The sequence below is a fragment of the Equus quagga genome, chromosome 10, assembly GCF_021613505.1.
Source record: "Equus quagga isolate Etosha38 chromosome 10, UCLA_HA_Equagga_1.0, whole genome shotgun sequence".
NCBI classification, from domain to species: domain Eukaryota; kingdom Metazoa; phylum Chordata; class Mammalia; order Perissodactyla; family Equidae; genus Equus; species Equus quagga.
The window spans coordinates 719,471-746,111 of record NC_060276.1 but is presented as its reverse complement, the minus strand read 5'-3'; the positions used below and the strand labels follow the sequence as shown (position 1 = coordinate 746,111).

The window sequence follows — 26,641 nt, the reverse complement described above, 5'->3', positions numbered from 1 at the left end:
GGAGGACTCACACTTCCCTATGTCAAAACTTAGCACAAAGCTACAGTTACCAAAACTATGTGGTACTAGCATAAGGATACACACATGGATGAATGGAATAAAATTAAGAGTTGGGAAATCAACCCATAAATCTCTTCACGGGTACATACCCAAAAGCATTGAGAAGAGGTGTTCCCACAGATCCCTGTAGGGGAATGTTCACTGCAGCGCTATTCCCAAGAGCCAGAAGGTGGCCATCACCCAAACGTCCATGCACTGGGGAACGGGTGGATACGCAGCGTGCGGTCTCTCCATACCAGGGAATCTCGCTGAGCCGCGAAGAGGAATGCAGCGCTGATTCGTGCTGCCACGGGGACGAACCACAGCGAAAACGTGATGCTAAGTGAAAGCAGCCAGGCACCAAAGGCCACCGCTTTATGGTACGACTCCATCTGGAGGAAGTCTCCAGAAGAGGCCGACCTCTGTGGACAGGAAGCAAGAGTGGTTGCCTGGGTGCTGGCCGGTGGCGGGCTGGGGTGGGTTTGCGGGGCGGTGGAGGAGTCGGGGTTAGGGGTCGGGTGGGGCCGGCGAGTGGGGAGCGACGGCCGGACGGGCACAGGGGTTTCTTTTTGGGGTGGCGCCAACGTTTTGGAAGCGGGTAGTTGCGACGGTTGCCCGGCCCCGCGGGTGTCCACTTGGTGGCAGTGGGTCGTCCCCACGTCTGTTGTTCTTCTCCGTCCAGGCTCCCAGCCAGGGGCAAGGGAACGCTCCCTCGAAGAGAGGGTCCAGGGCGCAGCGCGGGCAGGCTCGTGCCCGCGCCCTTTCTTGGCGGGCCCAGGCCCGCCACTTCCGGCGGCCAATGGGAGAGCGGTGACCTCACCGGATCTACCTGTCACGGCGCGTGCGCCCAGACCAACTGGGGGGCCGGCCCGACGTCGCTAGGATACCGAGGAGGGGCCTGAGTACCGGCCGTCTTGAGAGCTTGGGGCGCCGCCGAGCCTTCGCACCTCGCCTCGCCGAACCTCACCGCACCTGGTCCCGCCGGTGGCACCTCTCCTCACCGCACCGCACCGCGCCGCGCCGAGCCGCGCCGAGCCGAGCTGAGCCGAGCCGAGCCGAGCCGAGCCGGAGGCTCCGCATCCCACCGCGCCGCCCAAGAGCTAGGCCCGTCGGAGGAGAACGCGCAGCCCACGCCCAGCATGCCGGGGAATCGCAGCCGTCGTCGTCGAGGGTCCTCCCACGGCCAGGGCCGGCCCCGCTCCCGCACCGCCCGAGCGCAGCTGTCGTTTTCCGTGAGCTGGGTGGAGCACCTCCTGCGGGAGGGCCACTACGCCCGGCGCCTGAGCCCCTCCGCCCCGGTCTTCCTGGCGGCCGTCATCCAGTACCTGACGGCCAAGGTCCTGGAGCTGGCGGGCAACGAGGCCTGCAAGAGCGGCAGGAGGCGCATCACCCCGGAGCTCGTGGACATGGCGGTCCACAACAACGCGCTGCTCAGCGGCTTCTTTGGCGCCACGACCATCTCCCAGGTGGCCCCGGGCCGGTAGTAGCTGCCCAGCGCGACCCGGGTCCCCGGGCCGACCGACCGTCGGGCCCCAGGCCCGCTCACAGCCCCGGGGCGGCCCCAGCCTGTCTGGGGCCTCGGGCACAGTCATGGGAAATCTCTAAGAATAAAGTGTTTCAGGAAACCCGCGTGCGTGCTTCGGTCACTTTGCGCGGGAGGTGCTGGTGCCGGGACATGTCTCCTTGGAGGGAGGGGGAGCGGCGGGGGGTGGGCTCGGGGTGGCAGGGAGGAGTCGGGGATGACAGAGAGGAGCGGTGGACAGCGTGGGGTCGCGGGGGGCCTTGGGTGGGAAGGCTGGCTGGGGTGGGGTCGGGGGTGAGGCTGGGTGCGCAAGACTCCGCCACGGGCTCCGAACAAGTCAGAGCCCGGCCACGTCCCCGGAAGGACGGTGTTCGTTGGGAAGGATGGTGTTCGCTGGGGTGGAGCTCAAGTCCGGGACTGCGGCGTCGTGGCCCGGTGAACGTGCAGTGGCGACCGGGGGTGGGGGTGGCGGTGTGGGGCGGGGGGCGGCATGCGGGGGGAGGAGGTGGGCAGAGCGGTGGGCAAGGACTCCAAGGGGGCAGGGGCTTTGACGCGAAGATGGAGGACGGACGGACACTCGAGAAACAGGCAAAGTCGGCATGAGGGCCACGTGGATCCCGAGTTTCGCTTGGGTCGCGTTGCGTTAGAGACGCTGGGGGACGCCCCTAGCAACCTGGGCCAAAGAGCCGTCGCCTAGCAACAGCGGGCGCCCGGCCAGGCCCCGCCCCGTGGGCCCCGATTTGCAAACGCAGCTCGCAGCCAGGCCAGGCCCCGCCCCCGACCCGGGTATTTTGCATATCACGGGGGCCACCCGGCGCGCTGGGCCTCTGGAGCGGGACGCAGGGTACGTCGCAGCCCGTCGCCGGCGCGGCCGCCCGGGTGCGTCGGCGCGCCCGGAAGCGCTCGGGCGGCGAACATGGCGGCGTCCGCGGGCGGCCTGGGCGGAGGCGCGGGCCCAGGGCCCGAGGCCGGGGACTTCCTGGCCCGGTACCGCCAGGTGTCGAACAAGCTGAAGAAGCGCTTCCTGCGGAAGCCGAACGTGGCGGAGGCCGGGGAGCAGTTCGCACAGCTGGGCCGCGAGCTGCGCGCCCAGGAGTGCCTGCCGTACGCGGCCTGGTGCCAGCTGGCGGTGGCGCGCTGCCAGCAGGCGCTCTTCCACGGGCCCGGGGAGGCGCTGGCGCTCACCGAGGCCGCCCGCCTCTTCCTGCGGCAGGAGCGCGACGCGCGTCAGCGCCTCGTCTGCCCCGCCGCCTACGGGGAGCCGCTGCAGGCCGCCGCCAGCGCCCTGGGCGCCGCCGTGCGCCTGCACCTCGAGCTGGGCCAGCCGGCCGCCGCCGCCGCCCTCTGCCTCGAGCTGGCCGCCGCCCTGCGCGACCTGGGCCAGCCGGCCGCCGCCGCCGGCCACTTCCAGCGCGCCGCCCAGCTGCAGCTGCCCCAGCTGCCCCTGGCCGCGTTGCAGGCGCTCGGCGACGCCGCCTCCTGCCAGCTGCTGGCGCGCGACTACAGCGGCGCCTTGGCGGTGTTCACGCGCATGCAGCGCCTGGCGCGGGAGCACGGCAGCCACCCGGTGCAGCCGCCGCCGCCGCCGCCGCCGGGGCCCCAGCCCGGACCCGGCGCGGCCCCCGCCCTGCCGGCCGCGCTGCTGCTCCCGAACGCCGGCTCTGCAGCCGCGCCCGCCGCGCTGGGCGCCTTCTCGGACGTGCTGGTCCGCTGCGAGGTGTCTCGCGTGCTGCTGCTGCTCCTCCTGCAACCCCCGCCCGCCAAGCTCCTCCCGGAGCATGCCCACACCCTGGAGAAGTACTGCTGGGAGGCTTTCGACAGCCACGGGCAGGAGAGCAGTGGCCAGCTTCCGGAGGAGCTCTTCCTACTGCTCCAGTCCTTGGTCATGGCCACCCACGAAAAGGACACGGAGGCCGTCAAGTCGCTGCAGGTGGAGATGTGGCCGCTGTTGAGTGCCGAGCAGAACCACCTCCTGCACCTCGTTCTGCAAGAAACCGTCTCCCCCTCAGGACAGGGGATCTGACGGATCACCTTAACCAAGTGACTTTCTGCCTGTTACGAGACCTCACGCCTCCATCCGCCTTTGCGTTTGGGGGCGAAATAAAAGACACGGAACCCGGCGGTTCTACCTTTGTTTATCTCATTCCTCTTGCCACCATAGGAATTTAGTTGACTGAAAGTTACCTGTATGCCAAAGACGCATTTCCGTAATAGTGGGGGAAAATACAATATGATGGAATCGAGGAGAGGACATGGCTCTCTTCCCCCAAGACTGCGACGTAAATTGAGAACCCCTTTTATCCCCTTCCTCCTCTTCTTCCACCCAGCTCTGCCCCGCTCTACCCCCTCCCCCGCACCTTTGCTTCACAGTGAGGATTTTATTTGCACAGCTCTGAGTACTTAAGCTATATAATTTTTTTTATCGTGACTCTGACTTCTTAGCTTATTTCTATCTGTGTGATCACCCTGTTTCTCCTTTGTTTCATCCGCCCCGTACGTTTCGTGGGAATCATTCAATCCCATACGTCATGTTGTTGTTGCTACAGCCCTGAATCCACGATAAAGCCACTCTAGTACTCCTAACTTGTGGTTTAGATTTACTTCACCTATAAAGTGGGAATCGCTTATCTGCATGTCGGGAGGCAGAAAGCAGAAACAGAGAGTTGTCTTTCGGCTCCAAGATGTATTCGTTCATTTGCAACTGACGGTGTGCCTGGTATGCAGGCTGTGCCAGGTAATGAATCTGCAGAGATCACTTGCAATGCGGTCCTTGCTCAGATAGCCGCAATGCAAATGTCTCCAATAACCCCGCGACCCTGGGCGAGTCCAGCACAAAAGTGTCAGATGTGCGTTGCAATTCACAGTTCTGGTTCTGTTCTGAGAGGTACGGGGAGTCCATGCAACTTTTACTCGTAGTAGGGAACTTTCTGCGACTCTTACTTAAATATGTAAAATCAGCCTGCTTCTTTGGTACTGTGTGGTCAGGTATGTGCAAGACAGCGTCTTTGTTCCCCAAAAGCAGGATGGCGTTCCATTTTAAAAAACACTAAATTTCCGAGGCTTTTTGGTCCCGATGTTACATGCACACCGGCTTAGCTGTTTTATTTTCTTTACAGTTTTGAGAGTGACAACAAGAACTCTTCAGGATATAATCTCATTCTGAATCACTCCACTTTGGGAAAATGCATCCTTTAGGCTGAACTTGTATACTAATCTTTTGGGGTGGGATTTAAGGACACAGTTTGGGGGTAGATTTTTATTTTGCATTTTGGGGGTGGGGATATGTGGAGGGTAGTCACTATGACTTAAGTGCCTCAAAATGGGTGGGACTTTTGGGGTATTCTTTTCTCCTCCTACTTCAACAGTGTGGAAGCAATGGGTAAGGCAATACATACAGGAGAGGCCCACTTGAGACAGATTCAGCCAGCGTTCCTGGGCTCTCACGTGGCTGCCGGGAAGGGTCCTTTGGAGCCCTAAAAGACTAGTCCAACTTACTGCAAAAGAGGGAACGGTGTATGGCCCTTTGTGCTTTTGCTTTTTCTGGTACACTCCTCTCAACCCAGGCTGCAGGCCTGGCCCGCCGCCTTACTGTCTTGTGAGAAGAATGCTTAGCAAGTATGGACTGTGACTAGTGATAGTATTTGGATTTGGGCTTAAAGAAAAACCTCCTTAGGCCTCTGGTCTAAACTCCTTGCATTGAGGGGGAGGGGAGGGATCACCAGAGAGCCTGGTAATGGGTATATAAGTATAATTTTAGGAAACACTAAAAGTCGTTTTCCGTTTGCCATTGGCTTATTTATATATATCCCTCAGAAACTTCTTAGTACAAATAGCTGGGCGAAGGCCAGATTTCAACAACTTGACAGAGGTCTCTTGCTATATATGAACTTAATATCAAAATAACACTTATTTCTAACATGACCAAAGGTAAGTATTTTTAAAGGACATGATTAGTCTTCTTTTTAATTTGAAAATCAGAGGGAAAGATCCACATCATTGAAATGTTCATTGAAAATTCAAAATTAACATTCAAAATATTATACACTATTGAAAATGGTGGCAGTGAAGCAGTGATCCTTAAAGGGTGTTGGGGTTCCCCTTTCCCCCCTTTATGAGGAACTTCTATGATGAGAAATATTGCTTATGAAAAAATATTTTGTATGTGAATGGTGGTACAAAGATATAAAAACATTTGAGAACCACTGCACTGCAGGAAGATGACTAAGACTGAAATTTGTACATTACGCAAGCTCTGGGATGGAAGGTTCTGGTTAATGTTTTCTGTCTAGGCATCTCTACTGCCATTAGAATAGACCACTAGTCTGCAAACTTCCTGTAAAGGACCAGATGGAAATATTTTAGCCTTTTCAGGCCACAAATGGTCTCTGTCACATAGTCTTTGTTTTTGCAACTTTAAACTTGTAAAAACCATTCTTAGTCCATACAAAAGCAGGTTGTAGTCCAAATCCATGGCTCCAGCTTGGCCACCCCTTTACTAAAACCTAGAATATAGTAGTTACTCAATAACTGTTTATTAAAGGAATGACCCCATGAGAGTAGTTAATAACTATTTTATCGTTATCATTGAACACAAAAGACTGAAAATAAATGAACTAGTCATACAACACCAGATTCTAGGAAATGAAAAATAAACCAAAAGAAAATAGAATTTTGAAAGTTTTGAACAGAAATTAATGAATTAGAAAATAACAGCTTCAAATCTATGCTTGATCTTAAGATCGAGAGCTGATTCTTTGAAAATCCAATAGAATCGACAAACACTTGCCAACTTTGATAAAGGGGGAAAAAAGAGATATGTGTATATGTAGATATAGATATATGGTGTGGAAAGGGAGATAGAACTCTAATGTATACATTTACAGAAATCAACTACAGGTAACAGAAAATGAGAATACCAATAATTAGATAAGGAATGGAAAAGGTAGTAAAGTATCTACCACTAAATAAGGCACAAGGCTCAAGTGACTTTTCCATCTAACTTTAATTAAATATGCGATTACTACATTAATTAAAGTATTCTAGAGCAATAGTTTAATGGAAAAAGATGGAAGCTTTTCCACTTCATTTTCAAGTTTAGTATAACTCTCCCGCCAAAACTGATAAACAGAGCACCCAAGAAAGGTAAACCAATTTTATTAATTAGTATAGATAGAAAAATTCTAAATAAAAGTTAGCAAATTAGGGGCTGGCCCCGTGGCCGAGTGGTTGGGTTCGCGCGCTCCGCTGCAGGCGGCCCAGTGTTTCGTTAGTTCGAATCCTGGGCGCGGACATGGCACTGCTCGTCAGACCACGCTGAGGCAGCGTCCCACATGCCACAACTAGAAGAACCCACAACGAAGAATACACAACTATGTACCGGGGGGCTTTGGGGAGAAAAAGGAAAAAATAAAATCTTTAAAAAAAAAAAAAAGTTAGCAAATTGGATCCAGCTAAGTTTTAAATGATTAATACACTATGGCAGAGGGCAGTTTTCCCAGGAATGGAGCACGGTTTCGTGCTGGAGCCCACCAGTACTGGCTTGTGAGAGCCAATTGTGCACATCTGGTCCCATCACTGCATTTAATGACTTTACATCAGCAGCTTGAAATCAGGTATGATGGGAGTATTTACATCGTGGAAATCAGCAAATGCTACAAATTAAGGCCTTTCCCCTTGACTGCCCCTACTTTGCCCCAGAGCGAGTTGTTAAACATTTGCCAGCACACCATGGAATGTAAGTATAATTCGACAATAGGAGAGAGAAGAATTGTGATCATATCAAAGATGCTGAAAAAATATTTGATGAAATTCTGCAGCCATTCCAAATAAAGTAGGGGTAGACAGAAACTTTTTAAATGTGATAAAAAGTTTTTGTTTGAAACTGAACATTAAACAGTGAAATATGCGTTCCATTCCAATTAAAGTCAGGAACAAGATAGGCTTATTTGTTTTATATATATATAAACAAATATATATATATTTGTGTGTCTGTACCTATACTTAATCACAAAAGAATTTAGGATTGCTATTTCCTCTTTACCAGGTCCTGTCAGCATAACGACATCAATGTAATGGACCAGTATGGTGTTCTGTGGGATGTCAAGAAGTTTGGAGTCCCTCGGGTCTATATTATGACAAAGAACAAGGGAGCTGACATCACCCTGAGGCATGAACAGCAAAGTTAATACTCTTGTTCCTTCCTCATAAATGCAAATCTATTCTGATTTTGCTTATCAATAGGAATGAAGAAAAAAGCATTTTCCAGGTCAGTAGTTCCATATCAGGTACCTGGGGCTGATACCACATCTGGAATTGCAATTTTTGGTCATCACCACCTGATTAAATTAGTGATGATCTGTCATTTTTCCATGACTCATCTAGCTTTTGTAGTGGCTAAACAGGGGCCCTAAGGAGACGAACCATTGGCTTGTGAGGCAACGATTCCAGTTAAAGTCACTGAAAGACTTATGCAGAGAGGGGATGACTGCTTCAGAAATTGGGGAAAGGTTGCCTCCTCAGGCAAAGGAGGTTCAGGGGGATTTGAAGATTTGCAATTCTCAGCCTCATTCATGTCTACCTAAATATACCCATCCCAGGTCTCAGAGCTTTACTCTTCCACCAGTGCCCTTACCTTAGCATAATGGATAGACCTGGTGGTGGTGACCATTTAATTGCCACTGCAACTCTGCAATTCATATGCTTAGCCCTACCAGGTTGCCACAGCAACTAAATGCCACTGCCAATTTAACCTCCCAATGTCTTCCTCACCATCTGTAACTCATCCCATAGTATCACTGGTGATAATCTGAGAAATTGTGATGCCTACATGGATGTCATGGATTATCCAACATCCAGTCTTCTCCCCAAGCAAGGAAATTATAGCTGTGTTCCTTGAATATATTAGCAACATAACTCTAGAATTCCATTTTGAGGGTCTGTTTCTCGGGGCTACTTCTGGCACTGATGACTGAGACAGGGTTCCAACAAGAAACAGGGAACACTCAAATTAGGATAATTCGAGGAACGTTTAAAAAGGTACTAGGTAGGAAGGTAGGGGCAGGGTATTACTATCCCTAGGCCTGGAGGAATGAGGAGAGGGAGCAGAATCCTAAAAGAGAGAACCAGGTAGATTCTTATAGTGGTTTACAAAAATAACCACAAATTCTTTACATTCCTCCCATTGAGAAGTGGGGTCTCTGTCCCTTCCCCTTGGATCTGGGTGGATATGTGACTTGCTTATAACCAATAGAACGTATTGGATGTGATGCTACATAACTTAGAAGACCAGATCAGAAAAGGTGATGTAGTCTCCACCTTGTTAGCTGGAGCACTCAAACTTAGAGTCCATAAGATGCCATATAAGAAGTCCAACTACCTTTAGACTGTCATGCTGTGAGAAGCCCAGGCCTCATGGAAAGGCCATGTAAAGTTACTTCAGTCTCAACAGCCCCAGATGCTATCCTAGCTAGGTTAGTTGGCACCAACCACCAGACAGGCAAGTGAAGATGCTTCCAGATGATTCTAGCCCCCAGCGGTTGAATCTTCTCAGCTGAGGCCCCAGATATTTTGGAGCAGAGACAGGCCATTCCTGCTGTGCCCTGTTCAAAGTCCTCACCGACAGAATCCATGAACAAAACAAAATGGTTGTTTTTACAATGCTAAGTTTTGGGGTGGTTTGGTATTCAGCAATAGTAACTGGAACAGGTAGAGAAAGCCACTTTGAGGGGAGCAGGGACCTTCAGTGGAGAGATACACCCAAATCGTCTATGAGGAGGGAGCTAGGAAAATAAATATCCTGATCTTTCTCTCCTCCCTTCCTCTGATCTCTTGCCAGTGCTCCCTGTTGGTGAAACCCAACCAAAAGCTAGAGGATAAGGTAGCTTGTCAAGGTATTCCACACAGGCCAGGCTCACAGAACAAGACACAGTGTAGAGAAGCAGGAAATGGATCCAAAGGGAAAGAAGTCATCTTGCACAAGGCCATCTGAGGACTTTGAACTCTATTCTGAAGACAAGAGGGAGACATTGAAAGGTTTTAGGCAGGGGACTGATAAGATGATTATCCCGAAAATGATGTGCAGTTTTTATTAGAAAAGAGACTAGAAACAGGTGAAGACTAGTTAGGAATGTAACATAATAGGTCAAGTGTGAGGTGATGGGGCCTCAGGCTGTAGCAACAGCAGTATAAATGAAACAGAAGAGATGTGAGAAGCATTAAAAGAAAGAATTGGCTGGATTTATGGATCAACTCATCAGGGGACATAAAAATGAGGGAAGAGTAGACGATGGTGCTAAGGTTTTAAGCCTGTTTAATTAAGGGTCTTCAGCTCATCCCTAGAGAAGTCATCGTTTCCCAAGGTTTCCCCCATCCCTTTATGTGGAAGATGCAAATCTTCACCTCCATTCATGGTTTTACCCCCTAAACTCAAGTCTTTCATCTACTGCCTGCTGGCCATTCAACCTGATTGCCTTACTATCACCTCCAACCTAGAATATCCATAAGCAAACTCACAATCTTATCAATCCATCTAGTCCTGAGTCACATATTTCTGTCAATAGAGCATCTCTTCATTTCTATTATCTGTGAGATCCTTGATGTTACCACATTTTTGTCCATATGTTCATAATGACTTCTATTGCCTATAAATGAAAAATTCTTTTTTGGACTTAAGTTTGTGGAAGCTAGGAGTGTTTGTCCCATTTTTGAAATCTGTCAAAAGCTCTTTAAAAGATTCATGCATTCTCTTGAAAGTTCTCATTACATACCATTAAGGTCCCAGTGGAATTCCCTCGATAACTCTGCCACTTCTTTCCATCAAGACTATACATGATGATAAACTGAGAGATGTAGAGGCTGGAGAACTTCTGACGGGCACCCTGGGTCATGATGCTGTGAATAATCATTGGTGCCAACAGATCCACCTACCAATTAAAAACAACACTTTATTTTAAATGTATGTACCACCTTCTGAAACTATTGGCTTAAGAAGAATCTACATTGATACAGATATGCCCAGTATTGCCTTGGATGTGTAGGTCAGGCAGATACCACTGTTGAAATGTGGATGTGTGTGAAGCTGAGGGATAAATGATGGGAATGAGTAGGAAAGGTGCTTATTGAGTTCCCAACCTACTTTCTGGCAAACTAGACCACTTCCAAATCATTGAGCCCCCATATCCTCTACACACATCCTTTGTGCTACACATATGGACCTGCATAACCTAGGGCTTTGCCCACACCTCAGCCTCAGCTTAACCAAAGCCAGTTTCCTCTCCTCTCCCTAGACCAGACCCTAGCCCGACATCACTATCAGTGACAAATTGCTACCACTCCTTCAAGTGTTAGTTCAGAAACTATTTCTCCTGGTTAGCCTTTCCTGACTCACCCAGACAAATTTAGTGCTGCTTCTTCTGTGCTTCCATTTCACTTTGTATATAACTTCATTATAGTAAATTATTGCACCATATTATAAAGGTTTCTTTGCTTATTTGCTTTCCTTGTTAGACTGAGATCCTTAAGCAGTGAACCTGTTTGAGTCACCTAACCTCTCTGTGTCTCAGTTTCTTTATCTGTAAAGTGGAGATAATAATGGCGTTTATCTCAAAGGGTTACTAGAATGATTAACGAGTTAATACAGGTATTGTGCTGATTTCAGTGCTTTTCTCTTCTCTCTAGCCCCAGCACTTAACAAGGCATCTGATATAATGCTGATACTTAGCAAATGTTTTGGAATGAATGAGTGAATAATGGCAGAGTGGTAAGGAATGGTTGGTTCTTAAAGAAGAGAGCATGGACCATGCAAGTGTTACAGGGGGTATCTACACAGGAATTTTGGCATCAGCTACTGTCCTAACAAGCAAGTCAAAATTGACTTCTCACAGATGCCTGGCACACTCAAATTAGACTGTTGTGACTCTTGTGCTTAATGACTGTCTCCTTCAGTTGACTCTAAGATCCATCCATCCATCCATTCATTCAAAGACTATATTATCTTTAGCACTTGTACATGCCAAGCACTGTTCTGGGTACTTGGAATAGAGTAGTGAATGAGAAAATACAAAGCCCTGCCCTCAGGGAGCTTACATTTGAATTGAGGAAACAGACTATCTTATCTGGTTTTATTTGTGTACAGCATCTAATAGTGATGAGTGCAGGAGAAAAATGAAGCAGGCAATAGGAGAGAGAGTGGCAAGGTCTTCAGAAGCTACAGCACTGTCTTTTACCAGATTAGATGATATTCCCAGTTGAAGACACTTCACGTTTCTTCTTGGTATTGGGGCATAAACAACTGAAAGCACCAGGTACAAAGGTTATGCCTTTTGTTGAATTGACTTGTATTGTTTCTTCATGTAGGAGTAGGAGAGGTCTTTTTTGGACTACTGACTATGGCACCTTCTAGCAGTTTTAATAAAACCTTGCCGGCTGCTTTTTCTGCCTACATTCTATAACTGAGGAAGTCCTGGCAAGCTGCCAATCTTATCTACTTCATCTTCTTGTTGTGCCTCTTCTGCATTATAATTGGAATCTTGGAGCAATTTGGCAATTACAGATTCAATATTTTCACTTATGTATCCAGCCAGGTATGTGTGACAGAAAGACACATCTTTATACAAGGAAGTAAGCAAGTCAGTAATGAGTCACGCAGTATACAAATACAAATATTGCAGCTGGATGCCTCCCTGGAGTCTGCCAACTGCCTGCTGCTGATTGCCTGGTCTTGGTCACCTGCTGCCCCTCAAGCCAGCCCAGTGCTCTTATGCCTGGTGGCCTGGCTGTTGTGCACTCTTTAGGCCTTCTCACCGGAATAGAGACCTGCCCCAACTCCCCTCCCTGTCAGCACCCCCCTCAACTCCAACTCCCTGCCTGCTGGCTCCCTGGAACCATTTCTTTATTTTACAAAGTATGTATATCTGGATTTCAGTAGGACAGATGGCAAAAAACACCTTGAGGATAAGGTGGTTTAACACAGATTGGATAATAATACAATTAGGTGGATTCGTAACTGGTTCAATTACCATAATCAAACAGTGGTAGTTAATAGATGGTTATCAACCTAAAGGGAGCATCTAGAAGCAGTATAGTTTAATGATTACAACTTAGGTCTCTGAAGTGCAAATATCAGGGTTTGAATTTTTGGCTCAGCTACATATTGGCTGTGTGACTTGGGGCAAGTTATTTAACTTTTCTGTGCTTCAACTTCCTTATCTGAAATAAGCATGATAATAACATCTACCTCATAAGGTTGTGGTAAGGATTTAATAGCTTGATTTGTCTTAAGCACATAGTAAGAAAGCCCTGTCTACTTCAATATTTTGATCATGACTTTGCTAAAGTAGAAAAAGTTTACTGTCAAGTAAGTAAATTATATGAAACTGGGTAGACTAGGAAATACTTTGGGAGACAGAAGCTTGGCGAGCTGGAACAATGGGCCAAATCTAATAAGGGGAAACTTAACAGAGTATGTCACTCAGGGTTCTTTGGAAAAGTGACTCTATTTACTAGTCTCATCAGATTGTATCCGGTGAGAGAGATGTAATTCCCCAAATGGAAATGAGAACACTATTACAAAAAAATAAATAGAACAGATGCAGGGCAGCCAAATAGATTAAAATGCCCACTACATAGAGATACATGTAACGTTGAAAGTGCTAACCACAGAAATACAAGGTGAGAACATGTGGTTTGGAGCCTCATAAATAAACAAACAAAAATACTTAGGAATTACTGAACAGTCAGCTCAAATTGAGTCATAATTGGCAATGCCTACAAAACAAAAACAGATGAGCTGATGTAGCATTAACAGATGTGCTCTTTGCATCTGCTTACTGGTAAACCGGTTCATTTTCCCCTGATCCCTATATATTATTTTAACCTCAGGAAAAATAGAAGAGTGGATGCAAACTTGCAAAGGAGGAAAATATGTAGGGGAATGTCATCAGCCAACTAAGATAAGGAAGAAGGAAGCTGGTGCGCTATGAGAAGAGGATGGAGGTAGGGGAATCGGTGGTAAAACGTGTGTACATTATTCCCTCTCCAGGCTGTGAGTAGCAGAGGTAGGAGGCATGTTAGACAAGTTGAGAGCAAAGCTGGAAGCAGGGACGTTTTCTCCCTTTTCCTGTTTGGGCTCTAGAAGGAACTTACCCTGGTGGTTAGGCAGAGAGGCTGAGTTGGCACTTCCAAGATACCCTCAGTGCTCATGTGACAATGGAAGGGACCCGAAAGTTCCCATATGTATGCCCTTGAAAGGGTCATAGTCCTAAATGATCACATGTTGACACGATAATGTTTTCGGATATGTTGGGTTAAATAAAGTGTGTTATTTCAATGAATTTCACGTTTCTTTTTTAATGCGGCTACTAGGAAATGTAAAATTACACATGTGGTTTGCATTTGTGGTTCACCTTATATTTCTATTGGAAAGTACTGCTCTAGGGGAAATGGGGGAGTGAGAAAATCTGAAAGACTGAGTCATTAAAAAGAAATTGAATTAGCCCAAAGACACTATCATGGTTATTGGCTCTAAGTTAGTTTACCAGATTGGACCAACTGCAGTAGGTGTTTACCCAGTGGTGCAGAATTTGTGAAGCAGACAGATTCGATTTTTAGAAAATAGAGAAGCCACATTTTCTCAGCTTGTGAGATAGGGGATTGGTCCATTTGTTTTTGTGTTAAAATGAGGGAATTGGAGGACTCAAGGACACCTAGGCAGTTGGAGGCATCTAATAATAGAATACACGGTCTTGGGAGGTGGTGAGTTCAATGTTATCACAAGTACTCAGATGTTCTAATCCCAGTAGAAAGATTAAAAACATAGGAATAGAACACATCAGCATACTCAATTCTATTGCCAAGTCTTTCATTCCTGATTGTTTTTGCACAAATAATAAGCCACTCTGTTCTTGAGTTCTTTCCTCATCTGTTACCTGAAGTTTGATGAAAATGACTTCAGTATAAAGGGGATGCATAATGCTTTGAGCTTGCAAGAAGAATATGTGATGTGATTGAATGTGATGCATTTTCTAACCTTGATCCAGGAAAAGGGATCCTTGGTGCTCCAGGCATTGATTGATCCAGAATAATGAAGTCTGGCCAGCTTTGGGGCCCACTGTCCTTTGCCCAAGAAAGGGGAGAGAGATTAGATTCAGTTGGGTTGGTCCTAGACACTTGGGAATAAAATCACTCTCTTGAGAAAGGTTAATCCTAGCTGTGGAAAATATAAAGGCATAAAGCATAGTGGTATCAATAACTCCTTAAGTGTTTTGCTTGTCCTTGTTGTGCATTTTATTTTCTAGAATTTAATAATTTTGTTGACTGTTAGCACCTCTAATTCGTTGATACTGGAATGTGTTACCAGCACTACCAAATAATATTATTATTTTTTTATTACATAATGTATGTTCATTGTCGAAAAATTATAAAATAAAAAATAATTTAAAATAAAAATAAAAGAAATAAAAAACATCATCCTTCCACCCAGAGAAAAATACCATTTTAGTATATATGTCTCCAGCTCTTTTTAAAAGGGAATTTTTTCCCTCTAAAACAGGAGTTGGCAAACTTTTTTCTGTAAAAGGCCAGATAGCAAATAATTTAAGCTTTGCAGATCATTTGGTCCCTGTTGCAACTACTTAACTGCTGTTGTGAGTGAAAGCAGCCAAAGACGATTATAAATGAATGGGTGTGGCTGTGTGCCAATATCACACTTTATTTATGGACACTGGAATTTGTTTGAGAAACTGACTATAGATTCTATTCAAGCTTTACTATCACCAGTCATATAAAAGTGTAGCTTCCTGCTACAGTGAAGAGAATGGACTCAAGGGGAGCAATATTGAAGGCAGGCAGGACATTTAAGGAGGCGGTGGCATTGCCCAGGTGAGAAGTGATGGTGGCTTGAATTAAGATGGTCACAGTGGGAAATGGAGAAAATGGATTTGAGAGGCAACTATGGAGTAGAATTAATAGAAGCATGAAGATGGATTGGTTATCTGAATGTCTCCAACAGAAATAAAAAGGGTTTACAATGTACACCTGAAAGTTATATAATGTTATAATCCAATGTTACTGCAATAAGAAAAAAAGAAATAAAAAAGGTATAATCAGCCCAGTTCTGGGAGAGAAGACAATAGTGTTTACCATATTGTCCTGAAGCTGTAATCTGAAAATCTCTAATGTGTCCAGAAGCCATTCCCAGTGGAGTCTGACACTCTGAAATCAAACGAGGAAAACACAATAGCTAGAAGTGCAGACAATTTAGCTTCTCAAATGCAAGTCCATGAAAATGGGAGAACACCAACAAATGCTCACATTTTTTAGTGCTTACTATGTGCCAAGAACTGTACTAAATATTTTATTGTACTGTCTCATTTAATTCACCCCAACATGTGCTAGAAGTATTCACACTTTGCAGCAGAGGAAACTAAGGTCCATACATAAGGAGACCAGTAGTTCTCTTACTTGTTTGGGGTTAAACCTTAAACTCTTCCAAGTTATCTTTGATAATTGAAACAAAGTTAAGTTTCAAAGTTTACTCTTGGAGGTTCACAAAGTTTTGAAAATGAAGAGATATTTTTTAGCACCAGTTTGTTAAATATTTGGAGCTACAGGTTCAAAGTGTTCAAAGCTTCAACCATACCTGCCCTCCCCTGAGGACTCTGATGATTTCTACCAGCAGTATTCATTTTAGAATTGATAATGACTGTGAGCTTATATTTATTTCTTGACGAAGGCAATCACTCTAGGCAGGAGAAAAGCTGTATGGAAGTAGGCTGGGTAGGCAGAGAGCCTCTGCCCACAGTGTTACTCACTCTTGCTGTACACCAGAAAAAGAGTGCTCATCCCAGCTTGTAGGTGCTCGCCAATAAGGCATTCTATCCGCCAAATTCCAGCTTTGGATGGTAGCATTTCCACTGTCTCAAAAACACCTTATGAAAAACAAAAGGAACAAAAAGTACCTCTTTTCACTAAAAAAAATGAGCATGAGCTACATTGGCTTATGCAGAATATCAAAAGAGATCTACCTAAGTCAGTTCCACCACTCTTGAACCCCTCAAACCCAAAGTGCTTGTTATGTGACCCCTACAGTCGGAGGCACTGGAGATTGAGTTTTGACAGTCCCTCACACTGGGAGATGGGAGAGACAGGGTGACAGAATGTTTTGGTAGTGGAGACAGGAGAAAACTACTGCATCAGGATTGGCCTGCATGCTCAGGATTTTTCAGAGCCAAAGGTGTATTTCCAATTGACCAGGTGGGCTGCCTAGGAGAAGGCAGTCAGGGTGAGGTCCTCATGGATCTAGTCCACCAGGACTCCTTGAGGGCTAAAGTAACCCCAGCAGCAAGAAGCTGGAGATGAATGCTGATGGGCTGAGGAATGAGTCACAAGTGACCACCCAGAATAAAGGTGGAACCAGCCAGGTCAAGGGGATTTCATGAGAGAGGGTCCCAACAGGGAGTCTCTGAGGAGCCCCTGAAAGTACCCTACAAGAAAAGGAGTCAGGTTTAAATATCTGCCAGGTGCAGGCAGTATGAACTTGGCTCACAATGACAGTGCCACTCTGTAAGAACTGCCCTATCCCTAACCCTTACCCTCTCCATGCTGGAGTTCAAAGCAGCAGCCAGCAAGGGGTTGGGGGGGAAGCACAATACGCATAAGGTAGAGAAACAGAGGACTCAACCACACCTCCCTTTCCCAGTGCAGTCTTCCAGCCTGGTGCAGGCTCAAGATGGGGGAGGAAAGACTGAAGTCAGATCACGTTTAGAATTTTGATTAATATCTTGGAGCGCGATATTGTAATTTCTGACTTGAACTATATTTATAATGTAAAGTGACCGCAGAATTCTTTATTACTTAAGAGTGAGCAAAAAAGTCACCAAGCATATCATAATTTTTACACAGAAACAGGAGAAGGCTACTCCCACTATTAAACCTGTTTTAAAGAGACAGCGAGGAACTAAAATGCAGCTGTGTTTTGATTGACATTGTGAGTAGTGCTTAATCAATATACTGGCTACACACATAAACAAATCACTCTTTGGATAACTGCTAGTGTCATGTGAGATGTGAGAGGGGGAAAAAAAACCCTTTTTCCTAGGAAAGTGCTGCGACGTTAATTACCCATTTATTCTGTTCTATTTCCTTTATAGCACATTATCTGTGTCTGAGATTATCATGTTCATTTGCTAATTTATTTATTATCTCTCTGCAGAGTAAAGTTACTTGAAATAGTAAGTTACCCGAGAGCAGGGAGTTGGTTTGCTTTGTTCACTGACTGTATCCCCAGTGCCTAGACCATTTAAAGTCAGTCCTCAACAAGTTCAGCAGGTAGAAGAAAGAGTATGAACTAGCTCATACCCGGATAGAGGTTGTAGACTGCCATTTTATACTCCTCTTTTTTCCGCACAGTGAACACGTGTCCACTGAAATGAATAGAATGGATGTTTTCATTGCTGCCCATGCTGAGCAGATACCATCGAATTTTTTGATCCTGAGCCATTACTAAGCCAGGTAGTGTGTCCATCACGTAGCCATTGATTGCTGGAGAAGAACAGAGAGAAGGCTATTAAAATCCATTGTAGAAATTTCTTTCCCTCCACTCCAGTCAAAAATATTCATTCCTATGAGGACTCTGCTCCCATATATATATATATATATATATATATATATATATATATATATACACATATACTCTCAATTCATACAATGTCCAAGCCTTAGGCTCAAGGCTCATTTCTTGTAGTACATGCCACATTTCACAGTAAGTAATATTGGGGTGTGGGATATATTACCATGGAAGCGATAATTTTCTTTAAAAGTGGGGTCCTCCGTCTGGATATTGCAGGGAGCCCTGCAGTTCCTTTCCATGTTTTCAGTGAAGTACCAACTCTTGGTCTCATCAAAAATAGTGAAAAACAGAGCAAATTCCTGCACTGTCACTTGTCTCCCATGAGCAGGGTTCAGCGTGTTAGCATGGCAGATCAGAAGGGGTCCAACTAGGCCTGAGTGCACATCTTTGTCCTGGGAGGGAAGACAGCAATCCTATGAGCAACAGGAATGGATTTCTCATCAACTTTTATGCCACTCCAACCCACTCCCCATCTCCCCACAGTACAATTCATCCTCTTCAGTAGATTCCAGAGTGATATTTCTAAAACACAAATATAATGGCATCTGTCCTATTTAAAGCTTCCCATTTGCTTAGGTTAAATACCAAAAATTCGTAGCAGATAACACCAAGACCATTTCCTTTAAACCAGAAAGTGGCCAGCACAACGTAGACCTGCTTACCAGATCAACATCAGAAAAATAAGCCCAGGCTTTGCAGTCAAACTCATCTTTAGTGGGTGCCATATGATGCTGCACTTTCCAAAAGTAAACTTCTGTTTCATTAGGTTTGACAAACTTTTTTCTAGGTTCTGCTCCTTGCCTCTGATCATCCTCATAAGAAATAAGGCTAGAATAGAAGGAGTAGGGACGAGAGGCCTGGTTTTTGAAAGTTACCTACAGAGCAAAAAAAAGAATGCAAACATAATGTTTTAGGATCCTATAAAGTCCTTAGCTTAGGGTTTACATCCCTAATAGTAATGCCTATTTGGGGGGTTTATCAAAGTTTTTAATACTTGGAGGAAGTGCTACAGAGGAGGGATGTTGTTAGAACCCAAACTTAAAGATCCACACAGGAAACTCTGAGGAATTTTTGAATTCTAAAATCTTTAAGGCATGAACTAAAAGTTGCAAAGGAGAAAATTCCTAAATACTTAAAACAATTCCAAAGTAAAACGGAAAATATCACCACAGGGGTTTAAGAGACCATAACCCCAGGAGTTGATACTTAAGTTAAGGTTCCTCATGACAAATTCCATGTGATCTTTAAAAAAGACTTTTTTCAGATTTTAAAAAATTACACATTTCATAGAACATATGGAAAGTAAAATAAAATTCAAGCCAAAAAAATATCCACTCACAATCTCATAATTTTTGATCCTTCTATATACTTCATGTAAACAATCAATTGGGACAATGGCTAAGTATTTTTGGAAAAAATTAAACTACTTTGCTCTTGGGCTCACAGAATGCACCAAAATAACTTTTGGCTTACAGGAATTACTGATGGATTAAAAAGTTAGATGTTAAGAAATTAAATTGTGAAAGAAAGTTGAAGAAAGTATAGGTGATTTTAAGACAAAAACCTCTGTATAGGGAAGGATTTTTATAAATATTAAAACTATGAAAATGTAATAAAGGAAAATTTTGTGGGTTACTATATGAAAATTCAAACTTGTTTTATTTAAAAAACCACCATATATAAAATTAAGAGACAACAAACTTGGAAAATACTATTCAGTAAAAAGATCAATGAGCTACAATATATAAGGTAATATAAATTGATAAGTAAAGCACTCCCTCAAAAAATGTCAAATGTGCAAAGGACATTAACAGATAATTCACTAGAGAAAGTCTTAAAATGTTCATGTACATTGCACTTCTGGAATTTTGTCCTAGGAAAAAGGTTGTGATTGCCACATTATTTAAATAGGGAAAAAATAAACGAGCTAAAAGGTCATTCAAAGTAAAATGGTTAAGTAAACTATAAATTCATATAATAGACTATCATGCCATTATTTTAAAAAGATACTCAGGAAGTGTTTTTAATGACATAAGAAATGTTTATGACATGCTATTTAGTCAAAAAAGTGGAATTATACATTGTATAATTTGGAACACATAAAGAGAAGACTGCATAGGAAAAAGATATACAGCAAAATAATTATTGGATTATTTTTCAACTTCTTTATTTTCTATACTTTAAAAATTTTCAAAAGTGAGAATATGTTATTCTTGTAATCAGAAATAAAGAAAACATATAGGATTAATTTGCTTGTAATTCCATTGTCCTCAACTCACCATGATATTGTCTTCAACTTCTGCTCTTATGTATGGCCCCAAGAGTCCCAAGTGTTCATTTAGTTCTCCACGGTATAAGGGCTGAGTAAAGGAGCCATCAGTGAATTCCTGGAAAACCACCTTCTTGAACTGAGGGACATCTCCACTCTGGGCCCTGAAGAAAAAACCAGAGGAAAAGCAATATCCTTATGGACCAGGTGGGTAGAAATGCCTCACATTCTTGCCTTCCCTGTATTTAAGATACATTTAGTAGAACTGATGATTAATTGGAAGTGTACTAGGTAGGGGAGAAAGAGGGATTAAAGATAACTTCTGGGTTTCTGAATCGGGTAAATGAATGGATGGTGAGGCAATTCACTGAGATGGGGAGCCCCAGAGGAGAAGTAGGTTGGGGTATACAGTTTTGGACACACAGGACATCTATGTGAATTAAATTAGCAAATACACGGAGGTTGGGAGTTTACAAAAGAAGTCTGGATGAAGATCATCCATATTTAGATAGTATCCAAATCACATGAGTGGCAAAGCCAGTAGTCAATTTTTTTATGTCCTCATCTTACTTGACATGTAAGCAACATTTTGCATAGTTAACCACTCCATCCTCCTTGACATACTCTTTCCAGGCTTCACTAGTGTGTAAATTCCATGAAAGCAGGGGGTTTTGTCTGATTTGTCCCGCTATTTTTCCAGTAGCTGGAACAAGTGCCTGGCACATAGTAGGTGTTTAACAAATATTTGTTGCCTGTTGACTGGATGTAGGGTTTATAAACATATTCTAAATATAAGAGAGGCTCAGGGTTCAGTCCTGGGAGCTCTTTTCTTTACTTTTTAAAAAATCTGTTAGAATTGTGCACTAAAACTATGCAATAAAGTGCATAAAACATAAATGTTTTTGGATAAAAATGCAACTACCATCCTGATCAAGAACATCGCCAGAAACCCAGGAGACTCATTGTATATACCTTTCCAATTACATCCTCTCCCTCTCCATCCGGTTCAGATGTTCATGATAATTACTTCTTTCCTTTTCTTCATAATTGTACCGCTTATGTACGCATCCCTAAAGAATATAGTCTAGTTTTGCCTCTTTATGAAGTACGTAAATGGAACCATATCGTATACATTCTTTTGTTTCTGGCTTCTTTTACTTAGCATTATGGTTGCGAGATTCATCTACATTGTTGTGTGTTGCTATAGTTTGTTCATTCCCTTTGCTATATAGTATTCCACGTGTGAATATACCACAATCAAGGACATTCGAGTTGTTTCTAATTTTTTTTTTTAAAGATTTTATTTTTTCCTTTTTCTCCCCAAAGCCCCCCAGTACATAGTTGTATATTCTTCATTGTGGGTCCTTCTAGTTGTGGCATGTGGGACGCTGCCTCAGCGTGGTCTGACGTGCAGTGCCATGTCCGTGCCCAGGACTCGAACCAACGAAACACTGGGCCGCCTGCAGCGAAGAGCGCGAACTTAACCACTCGGCCACGGGGCCAGCCCCGAGTTGTTTCTAATTTTTGATGGTTACATGTAGTCCTGCTATGAACCTTCTTGTACATGTCTTTTGGTGAAGCTATACATGCATTTCTGTTGGGCACATACCAAGGAGTGGAATTGCTGAGTACGCATGTGTTCAGCTTTGGTAGCTACTACCACACTGTTTTCCAAAGTGGCTGCATCATTTTCCATTTTTGTTGGCAATGTATAAGAGTTCCATTTGCTCCAAATCTTCACAAGCATTTGATAGTGACTGTGTTTTTACATTTTTGGCCATTCTAGTGGTTGTATAGCAGTGTCTCTGTGGTTTTATTTCACATTTACTTGATTAATAATGGGGTTAAGTATTTGCATTTGGGTTGCACTGAATCTATAGATCAGTTTGGGGATAGTTTTCACCATATTGCCAAGATACATCATGTACATGGACTGGAAAGCTTTCAGAGGGTCTGCATTTAATATGATGCTTGGTGTAGATTTTTGTAGATACTCTTTCTCAAATTAAAGGAATTTCTTTCTAATTTGCTAAAAATTTTAAAATCATGCATGGATGCTGAATTTTAAGCAAACACTTCTTTTCATGTAATGAGAGGGTTATATGTTTTTCTACTTTATCTTGTTAACATGACAAATTACAGTGGTCTTGAAAAATGTTAAATCAACATCATAATCCAGGGATTACACTGATGTATTTGTCTATCCTTGTATCAGTAGCCCACTTTATTAATTACTGTAGCTTTACAGTAAGTCCTGATATCTGGCAGCATCATTCCTTCATCTTCAAGATTTCTCTCTATGCACTGCTTTAGCTACATATCAGAAGTTTCAATACATCATATTTACATTTTCATTCAGTTAAAAATATTTCTAATTTCCATCATAATTTCTTCTTTGACAAACATTATTTAGAAGTGTGTTGCTTAATTTCCAGTTAACTTTCTAATAGATTTAATGTTTAATTTATTAGAGAAGATATTTTATATATTTTCAACCCATTAAAATTTCTTGTTTTGTGGCACAGCGTATGGTCTACTTTAGTAAATGTTCCATGTGAACTTGAAAAAATGTTAAATCTGCAATTGTTGGGCATGCTTCGCTGATTATGTTCAAATCCTCTATATCTTATTGATGTTTGGGTCTGTTCTTTAAATCAGTTATCTCTGAATATGATGGGGAATTTATCTATTTCTCTTAATTCTATCAAGTTTTGCTTTATGTATTTTGAAACTATATTATTAGGTTCATACAAATTTAGGAATGTTATGTCTGCCTATTGAATTGACCCTTTTGTTATTATAACATTTCCTCTTTATTGCTAGAAACCTCTTGCTTTAAAGTTACTTTCAACCTAACTGAGTCCTTATATTTTAAGTGTGAACAATGTATAGTTGACATTAATTTTTAATCAAGTCTGACATTTTGATATTTTAGTTGATATGTTTAATTCATTTACTTTTTAAGATATAGTTAGGGTTAAGTCTATCTGATTTTATTTGTTTCCTATTCATCCCATCCCTTTTCTGCCTTCTTTCATGTCTTTTTTTTGTACTAATAAAGTTTTTAATTAGTTTCATTTTATTTCCACTGTAAATTTTTTAGTCATACATTCTTGTGGTTACTCTGGAGATAAAATTTTATCCTTGATTAGTAGTACATTTCAAATTAGTACTTTTACCACTTCCTGAACAATGTGAGAGCCTTTCAAACACTTAAACTCATATAGATTCCGCCTTCCCTTTGTACTATTATTGTCATGTATTTTACTTATACATAGATTATAAATTCCTGCAAGACAGTATCACTATCGTTGATTTAAATAGTCAATATCATTTTTCATATACCCACACATTTATTCCTTCTGTTGTTCTTCATTCCTTCTTGTAATTCTGTGATTCTATCCGTGATTTTTTTTTCCTTCAGCCTAAAGAACTTCTTTCAGTATTTGTTATAGCACTAGTCTATTGTGACAAAGCCTCTCAGCTTTTGTTTTTCTGAAAATATCTTTATTTCAACCTCATTTTGAAGCATATTTTCTCTGGGTTGAGAATTCTAGGTTAGCATTTTTTCTTTCAATATTTCTCATTTTAAAGATGTCATTCCATTTTCTTCTTTTTTTCTTCTTCCTCTTCTCCCCAAAGCTCCCCAGTACTTAGTTGTATATTCTAGTTGTAGGTGCTTCTAGTTGTGCTATGTGGCAAGCCACCACAGCATGGCTTGATGAGCGGTGCCATGTCCGTGCCCAGGATTCCAAACCGGTGAAGCTCTGGGCCACCAAAGCAGAGTTTGCAAACTTAACCACTTGGCCATGGGGCCTGCCCCCCATTTTCTTCTAATATTTCTGCTGTCCAATACAGTAGCCACTAGCCACGTGTTAGTATTTACATTTAAATTATTAAAATTGAACACAATTAAAATTCACTTCTTCAATCATACTAGGTACATTTCAAGTGTTCAATAGCCACATATGACTAGTGGCTACCATATTAGACAGTGAAGATCTAGAACATATCCATCATCACAGAAAGTTCTATAGCACAGCATTGTTTTAACAGTTTCCATTGAAAAGTCAGCTATCACACAGGAAAAGAAATGCAGGAAAACAAGATAATGAGCGACAGATTGACAGCATTAAGTCCACATGCATCAATAATCACTCTCAATGTAAATGGATTGAACTCTCCAATAAAAAGACACAGAGTGGCAAAATGGATTAAAGAACAAGATCCAACAATTTGTTGCCTCCAGGAAACACACCTCAGCCCCAAGGACAAACACAGACTCAGGGTGAGGGGGTGGAGGACAATACTTCAAGCTAATAGCAAGGAAAAAAAGGCAGGTGTTGCATTCTTATATCAGACCAAGTGGATTTCAAAATAAGACAGGTAAAGAGAGACACAGAGGGACAATATATAATGATCAAAGGGACACTTCATCAAGAAGAAGTAACGCTTATAAATATCTATGCACCCAACACAGGAGCACCAAGATTCATAAAGCAACTATTAACAGACCTAAAGGAAGATGTTAAAAACAACACAATAATAGTAGGGGACCTCAACACCCCACTCACATCAATGGACAGATCATCCAGACAGAAAATCAACAAGGAAATAGTGGAGCTAAATGAAAAACTAAAACAATTGGACTTAATAGACATATATAGATCACTTCACCCTGAAAGAGCTGAATACACATTCTTCTCAAGTGCACATGGAACATTCTCAAAGATAGACCATATGTTGGGAAAGAAGGAAAGCCTCTACAAATTTAAAAAAATTGAAATAATAATAAGCATCTTCTCCAATCATAGTGCTATAAGGCTAGAAATTAATTACAAGAAAAAAGCTGAGAAAGGCACAAAGATGTGGAGACTAGACAACACACTACTGAACAAGCAATGGATCATTGAAGAAATTAAAGAAGAAATAAAAAAATACCTGGAAACTAATGAAAATGATAGCATGCCATACCAACTCATATGGGATACAGCAAAAGCTGTATTAAGAGGAAAATTCATCGCAATACAGGCACATCTTAACAAACAAGAAAAATCCCAAATAAGCAACCTTAAAGTACACCTAACTGAACTAGAGAAAAAAGAGCAAATGAAGCCCAAAGTCAGCAGAAGGAGAGAAATAATAAAAATCAGAGCAGAAATAAATACTATTGAAACGAAAAAGGCAGTAGAAAAGATCAATGAGACAAAGAGCTGGTTTTTGGAGAAGATAAATAAAATTGACAAACCACTAGCCAGACTTACAAAGAAAAAAAGGGAGAAAGCTCAAATAAACAAAATCAGAAATGAGCGAGGAGAAATAACAACAGACTCTGCAGAAATACAACGGATTATAAGAGAATACTACAAAAAACTATATGCCAACAGAATGGATAACCTAGAGGAAATGGATAAATTCTTGGACTCCTACAATCTCCCAAAGCTCACTCAAGAAGAGGCAGACAATTTGAACAGACCAATCACAAGGAAAGAGATTGAAACAGCAATCAAAAACATCCCAAAGAATAAAACCCCAGGACCAGATGGCTTTCCTGGGGAATTCTACCAAACTTTCAGAGAGGATTTAATACCTATCCTTTTCAAGCTATTCCAAAAAATTAGGGAAGATGGAACACTTCCTAACACATTCTATGAGGCCAACATCATGCTGATACCAAAACCTGACAAGGACACCACGAAAAAAGAGAACTACAGGCCAATATCACTGATGAACATAGATGCAAAAATTCTAAACAAAATTTTGGCAACCAGAATTCAGCAATTCATCAAAAGGATCATACATCATGATCAAGTGGGATTCATACTAGGGACACAGGGATGGTTCAACATCCGCAAATCAATCAACGTGATACACCACATCAACAAACTGAGGAATAAAAACCACATGATCATCTCAATAGATGCAGAGAAGGCATTTGACAAGATCCAACAGCCATTTATGATAAGAACTCTGAACAAAATGGGCATAGAAGGAAACTACCTCAACATAATAAAGGCCATATATGACAAACCCACAGCCAACATCATACTCAATGGGCAAAAACTGAACGCCATCCCCTGAAAACAGGAACGAGACAAGGATGCCCTCTATCACCACTATTATTTAACATAGTACTGGAGGTCCTGGCCAGAGCAATCAGGCAAGAAAAAGGAATAAAAGGAATCCA

The 26,641-nt window shown here is 43.0% G+C and overlaps 3 protein-coding genes across 12 annotated transcripts in view; 2 read left to right on the top strand and 1 right to left on the bottom strand.

The window, feature by feature from the left end:
- Window positions 1–26,641, bottom strand: part of F8 (coagulation factor VIII) — a 131,236-nt gene that overhangs the window by 19,490 nt on the left and 85,105 nt on the right. For 4 of the 10 annotated variants that reach the window (XM_046673463.1, XM_046673468.1, XM_046673465.1 and 1 more), the window contains 8 exons: window positions 20,465–20,618; window positions 18,848–19,060; window positions 18,349–18,598; window positions 17,915–18,097; window positions 16,369–16,485; window positions 15,698–15,769; window positions 14,586–14,671; window positions 10,327–10,482 (listed from right to left, as the gene is read on the bottom strand). In XM_046673463.1, the coding sequence (XP_046529419.1) occupies window positions 10,327–10,482; window positions 14,586–14,671; window positions 15,698–15,769; window positions 16,369–16,485; window positions 17,915–18,097; window positions 18,349–18,598; window positions 18,848–19,060; window positions 20,465–20,618 (1,231 nt within the window). Of the gene's footprint in view, window positions 1–230; window positions 344–7,013; window positions 9,566–10,326; window positions 10,483–14,585; window positions 14,672–15,697; window positions 15,770–16,368; window positions 16,486–17,914; window positions 18,098–18,348; window positions 18,599–18,847; window positions 19,061–20,464; window positions 20,619–26,641 lie in introns of those variants that run through there. The other 6 variants (XR_006890316.1, XM_046673469.1, XR_006890315.1 and 3 more) reach the window with 6 other exon arrangements.
- LOC124245762 (histone H2A-Bbd type 2/3) lies at window positions 592–1,738 on the top strand. Its single transcript, XM_046673471.1, has one exon. The coding sequence runs from the start codon at window positions 1,179–1,181 to the stop codon at window positions 1,521–1,523; it is 345 nt and encodes a 114-aa protein (XP_046529427.1). The 5' UTR covers window positions 592–1,178; the 3' UTR covers window positions 1,524–1,738.
- F8A1 (coagulation factor VIII associated 1) lies at window positions 2,396–3,680 on the top strand. The gene has a single exon (XM_046673470.1). It carries the CDS (start codon window positions 2,478–2,480, stop codon window positions 3,582–3,584), a length of 1,107 nt encoding a protein of 368 aa, XP_046529426.1. The 5' UTR covers window positions 2,396–2,477; the 3' UTR covers window positions 3,585–3,680.

Excerpts from the sequence above, each read along its gene's own strand:
- LOC124245762 (XM_046673471.1), top strand. The coding sequence starts at position 1,179 with ATGCCGGGGAATCGCAGCCGTCGTCGTCGAGGGTCCTCCCACGGCCAG.
- F8A1 (XM_046673470.1), top strand. The coding sequence starts at position 2,478 with ATGGCGGCGTCCGCGGGCGGCCTGGGCGGAGGCGCGGGCCCAGGGCCC.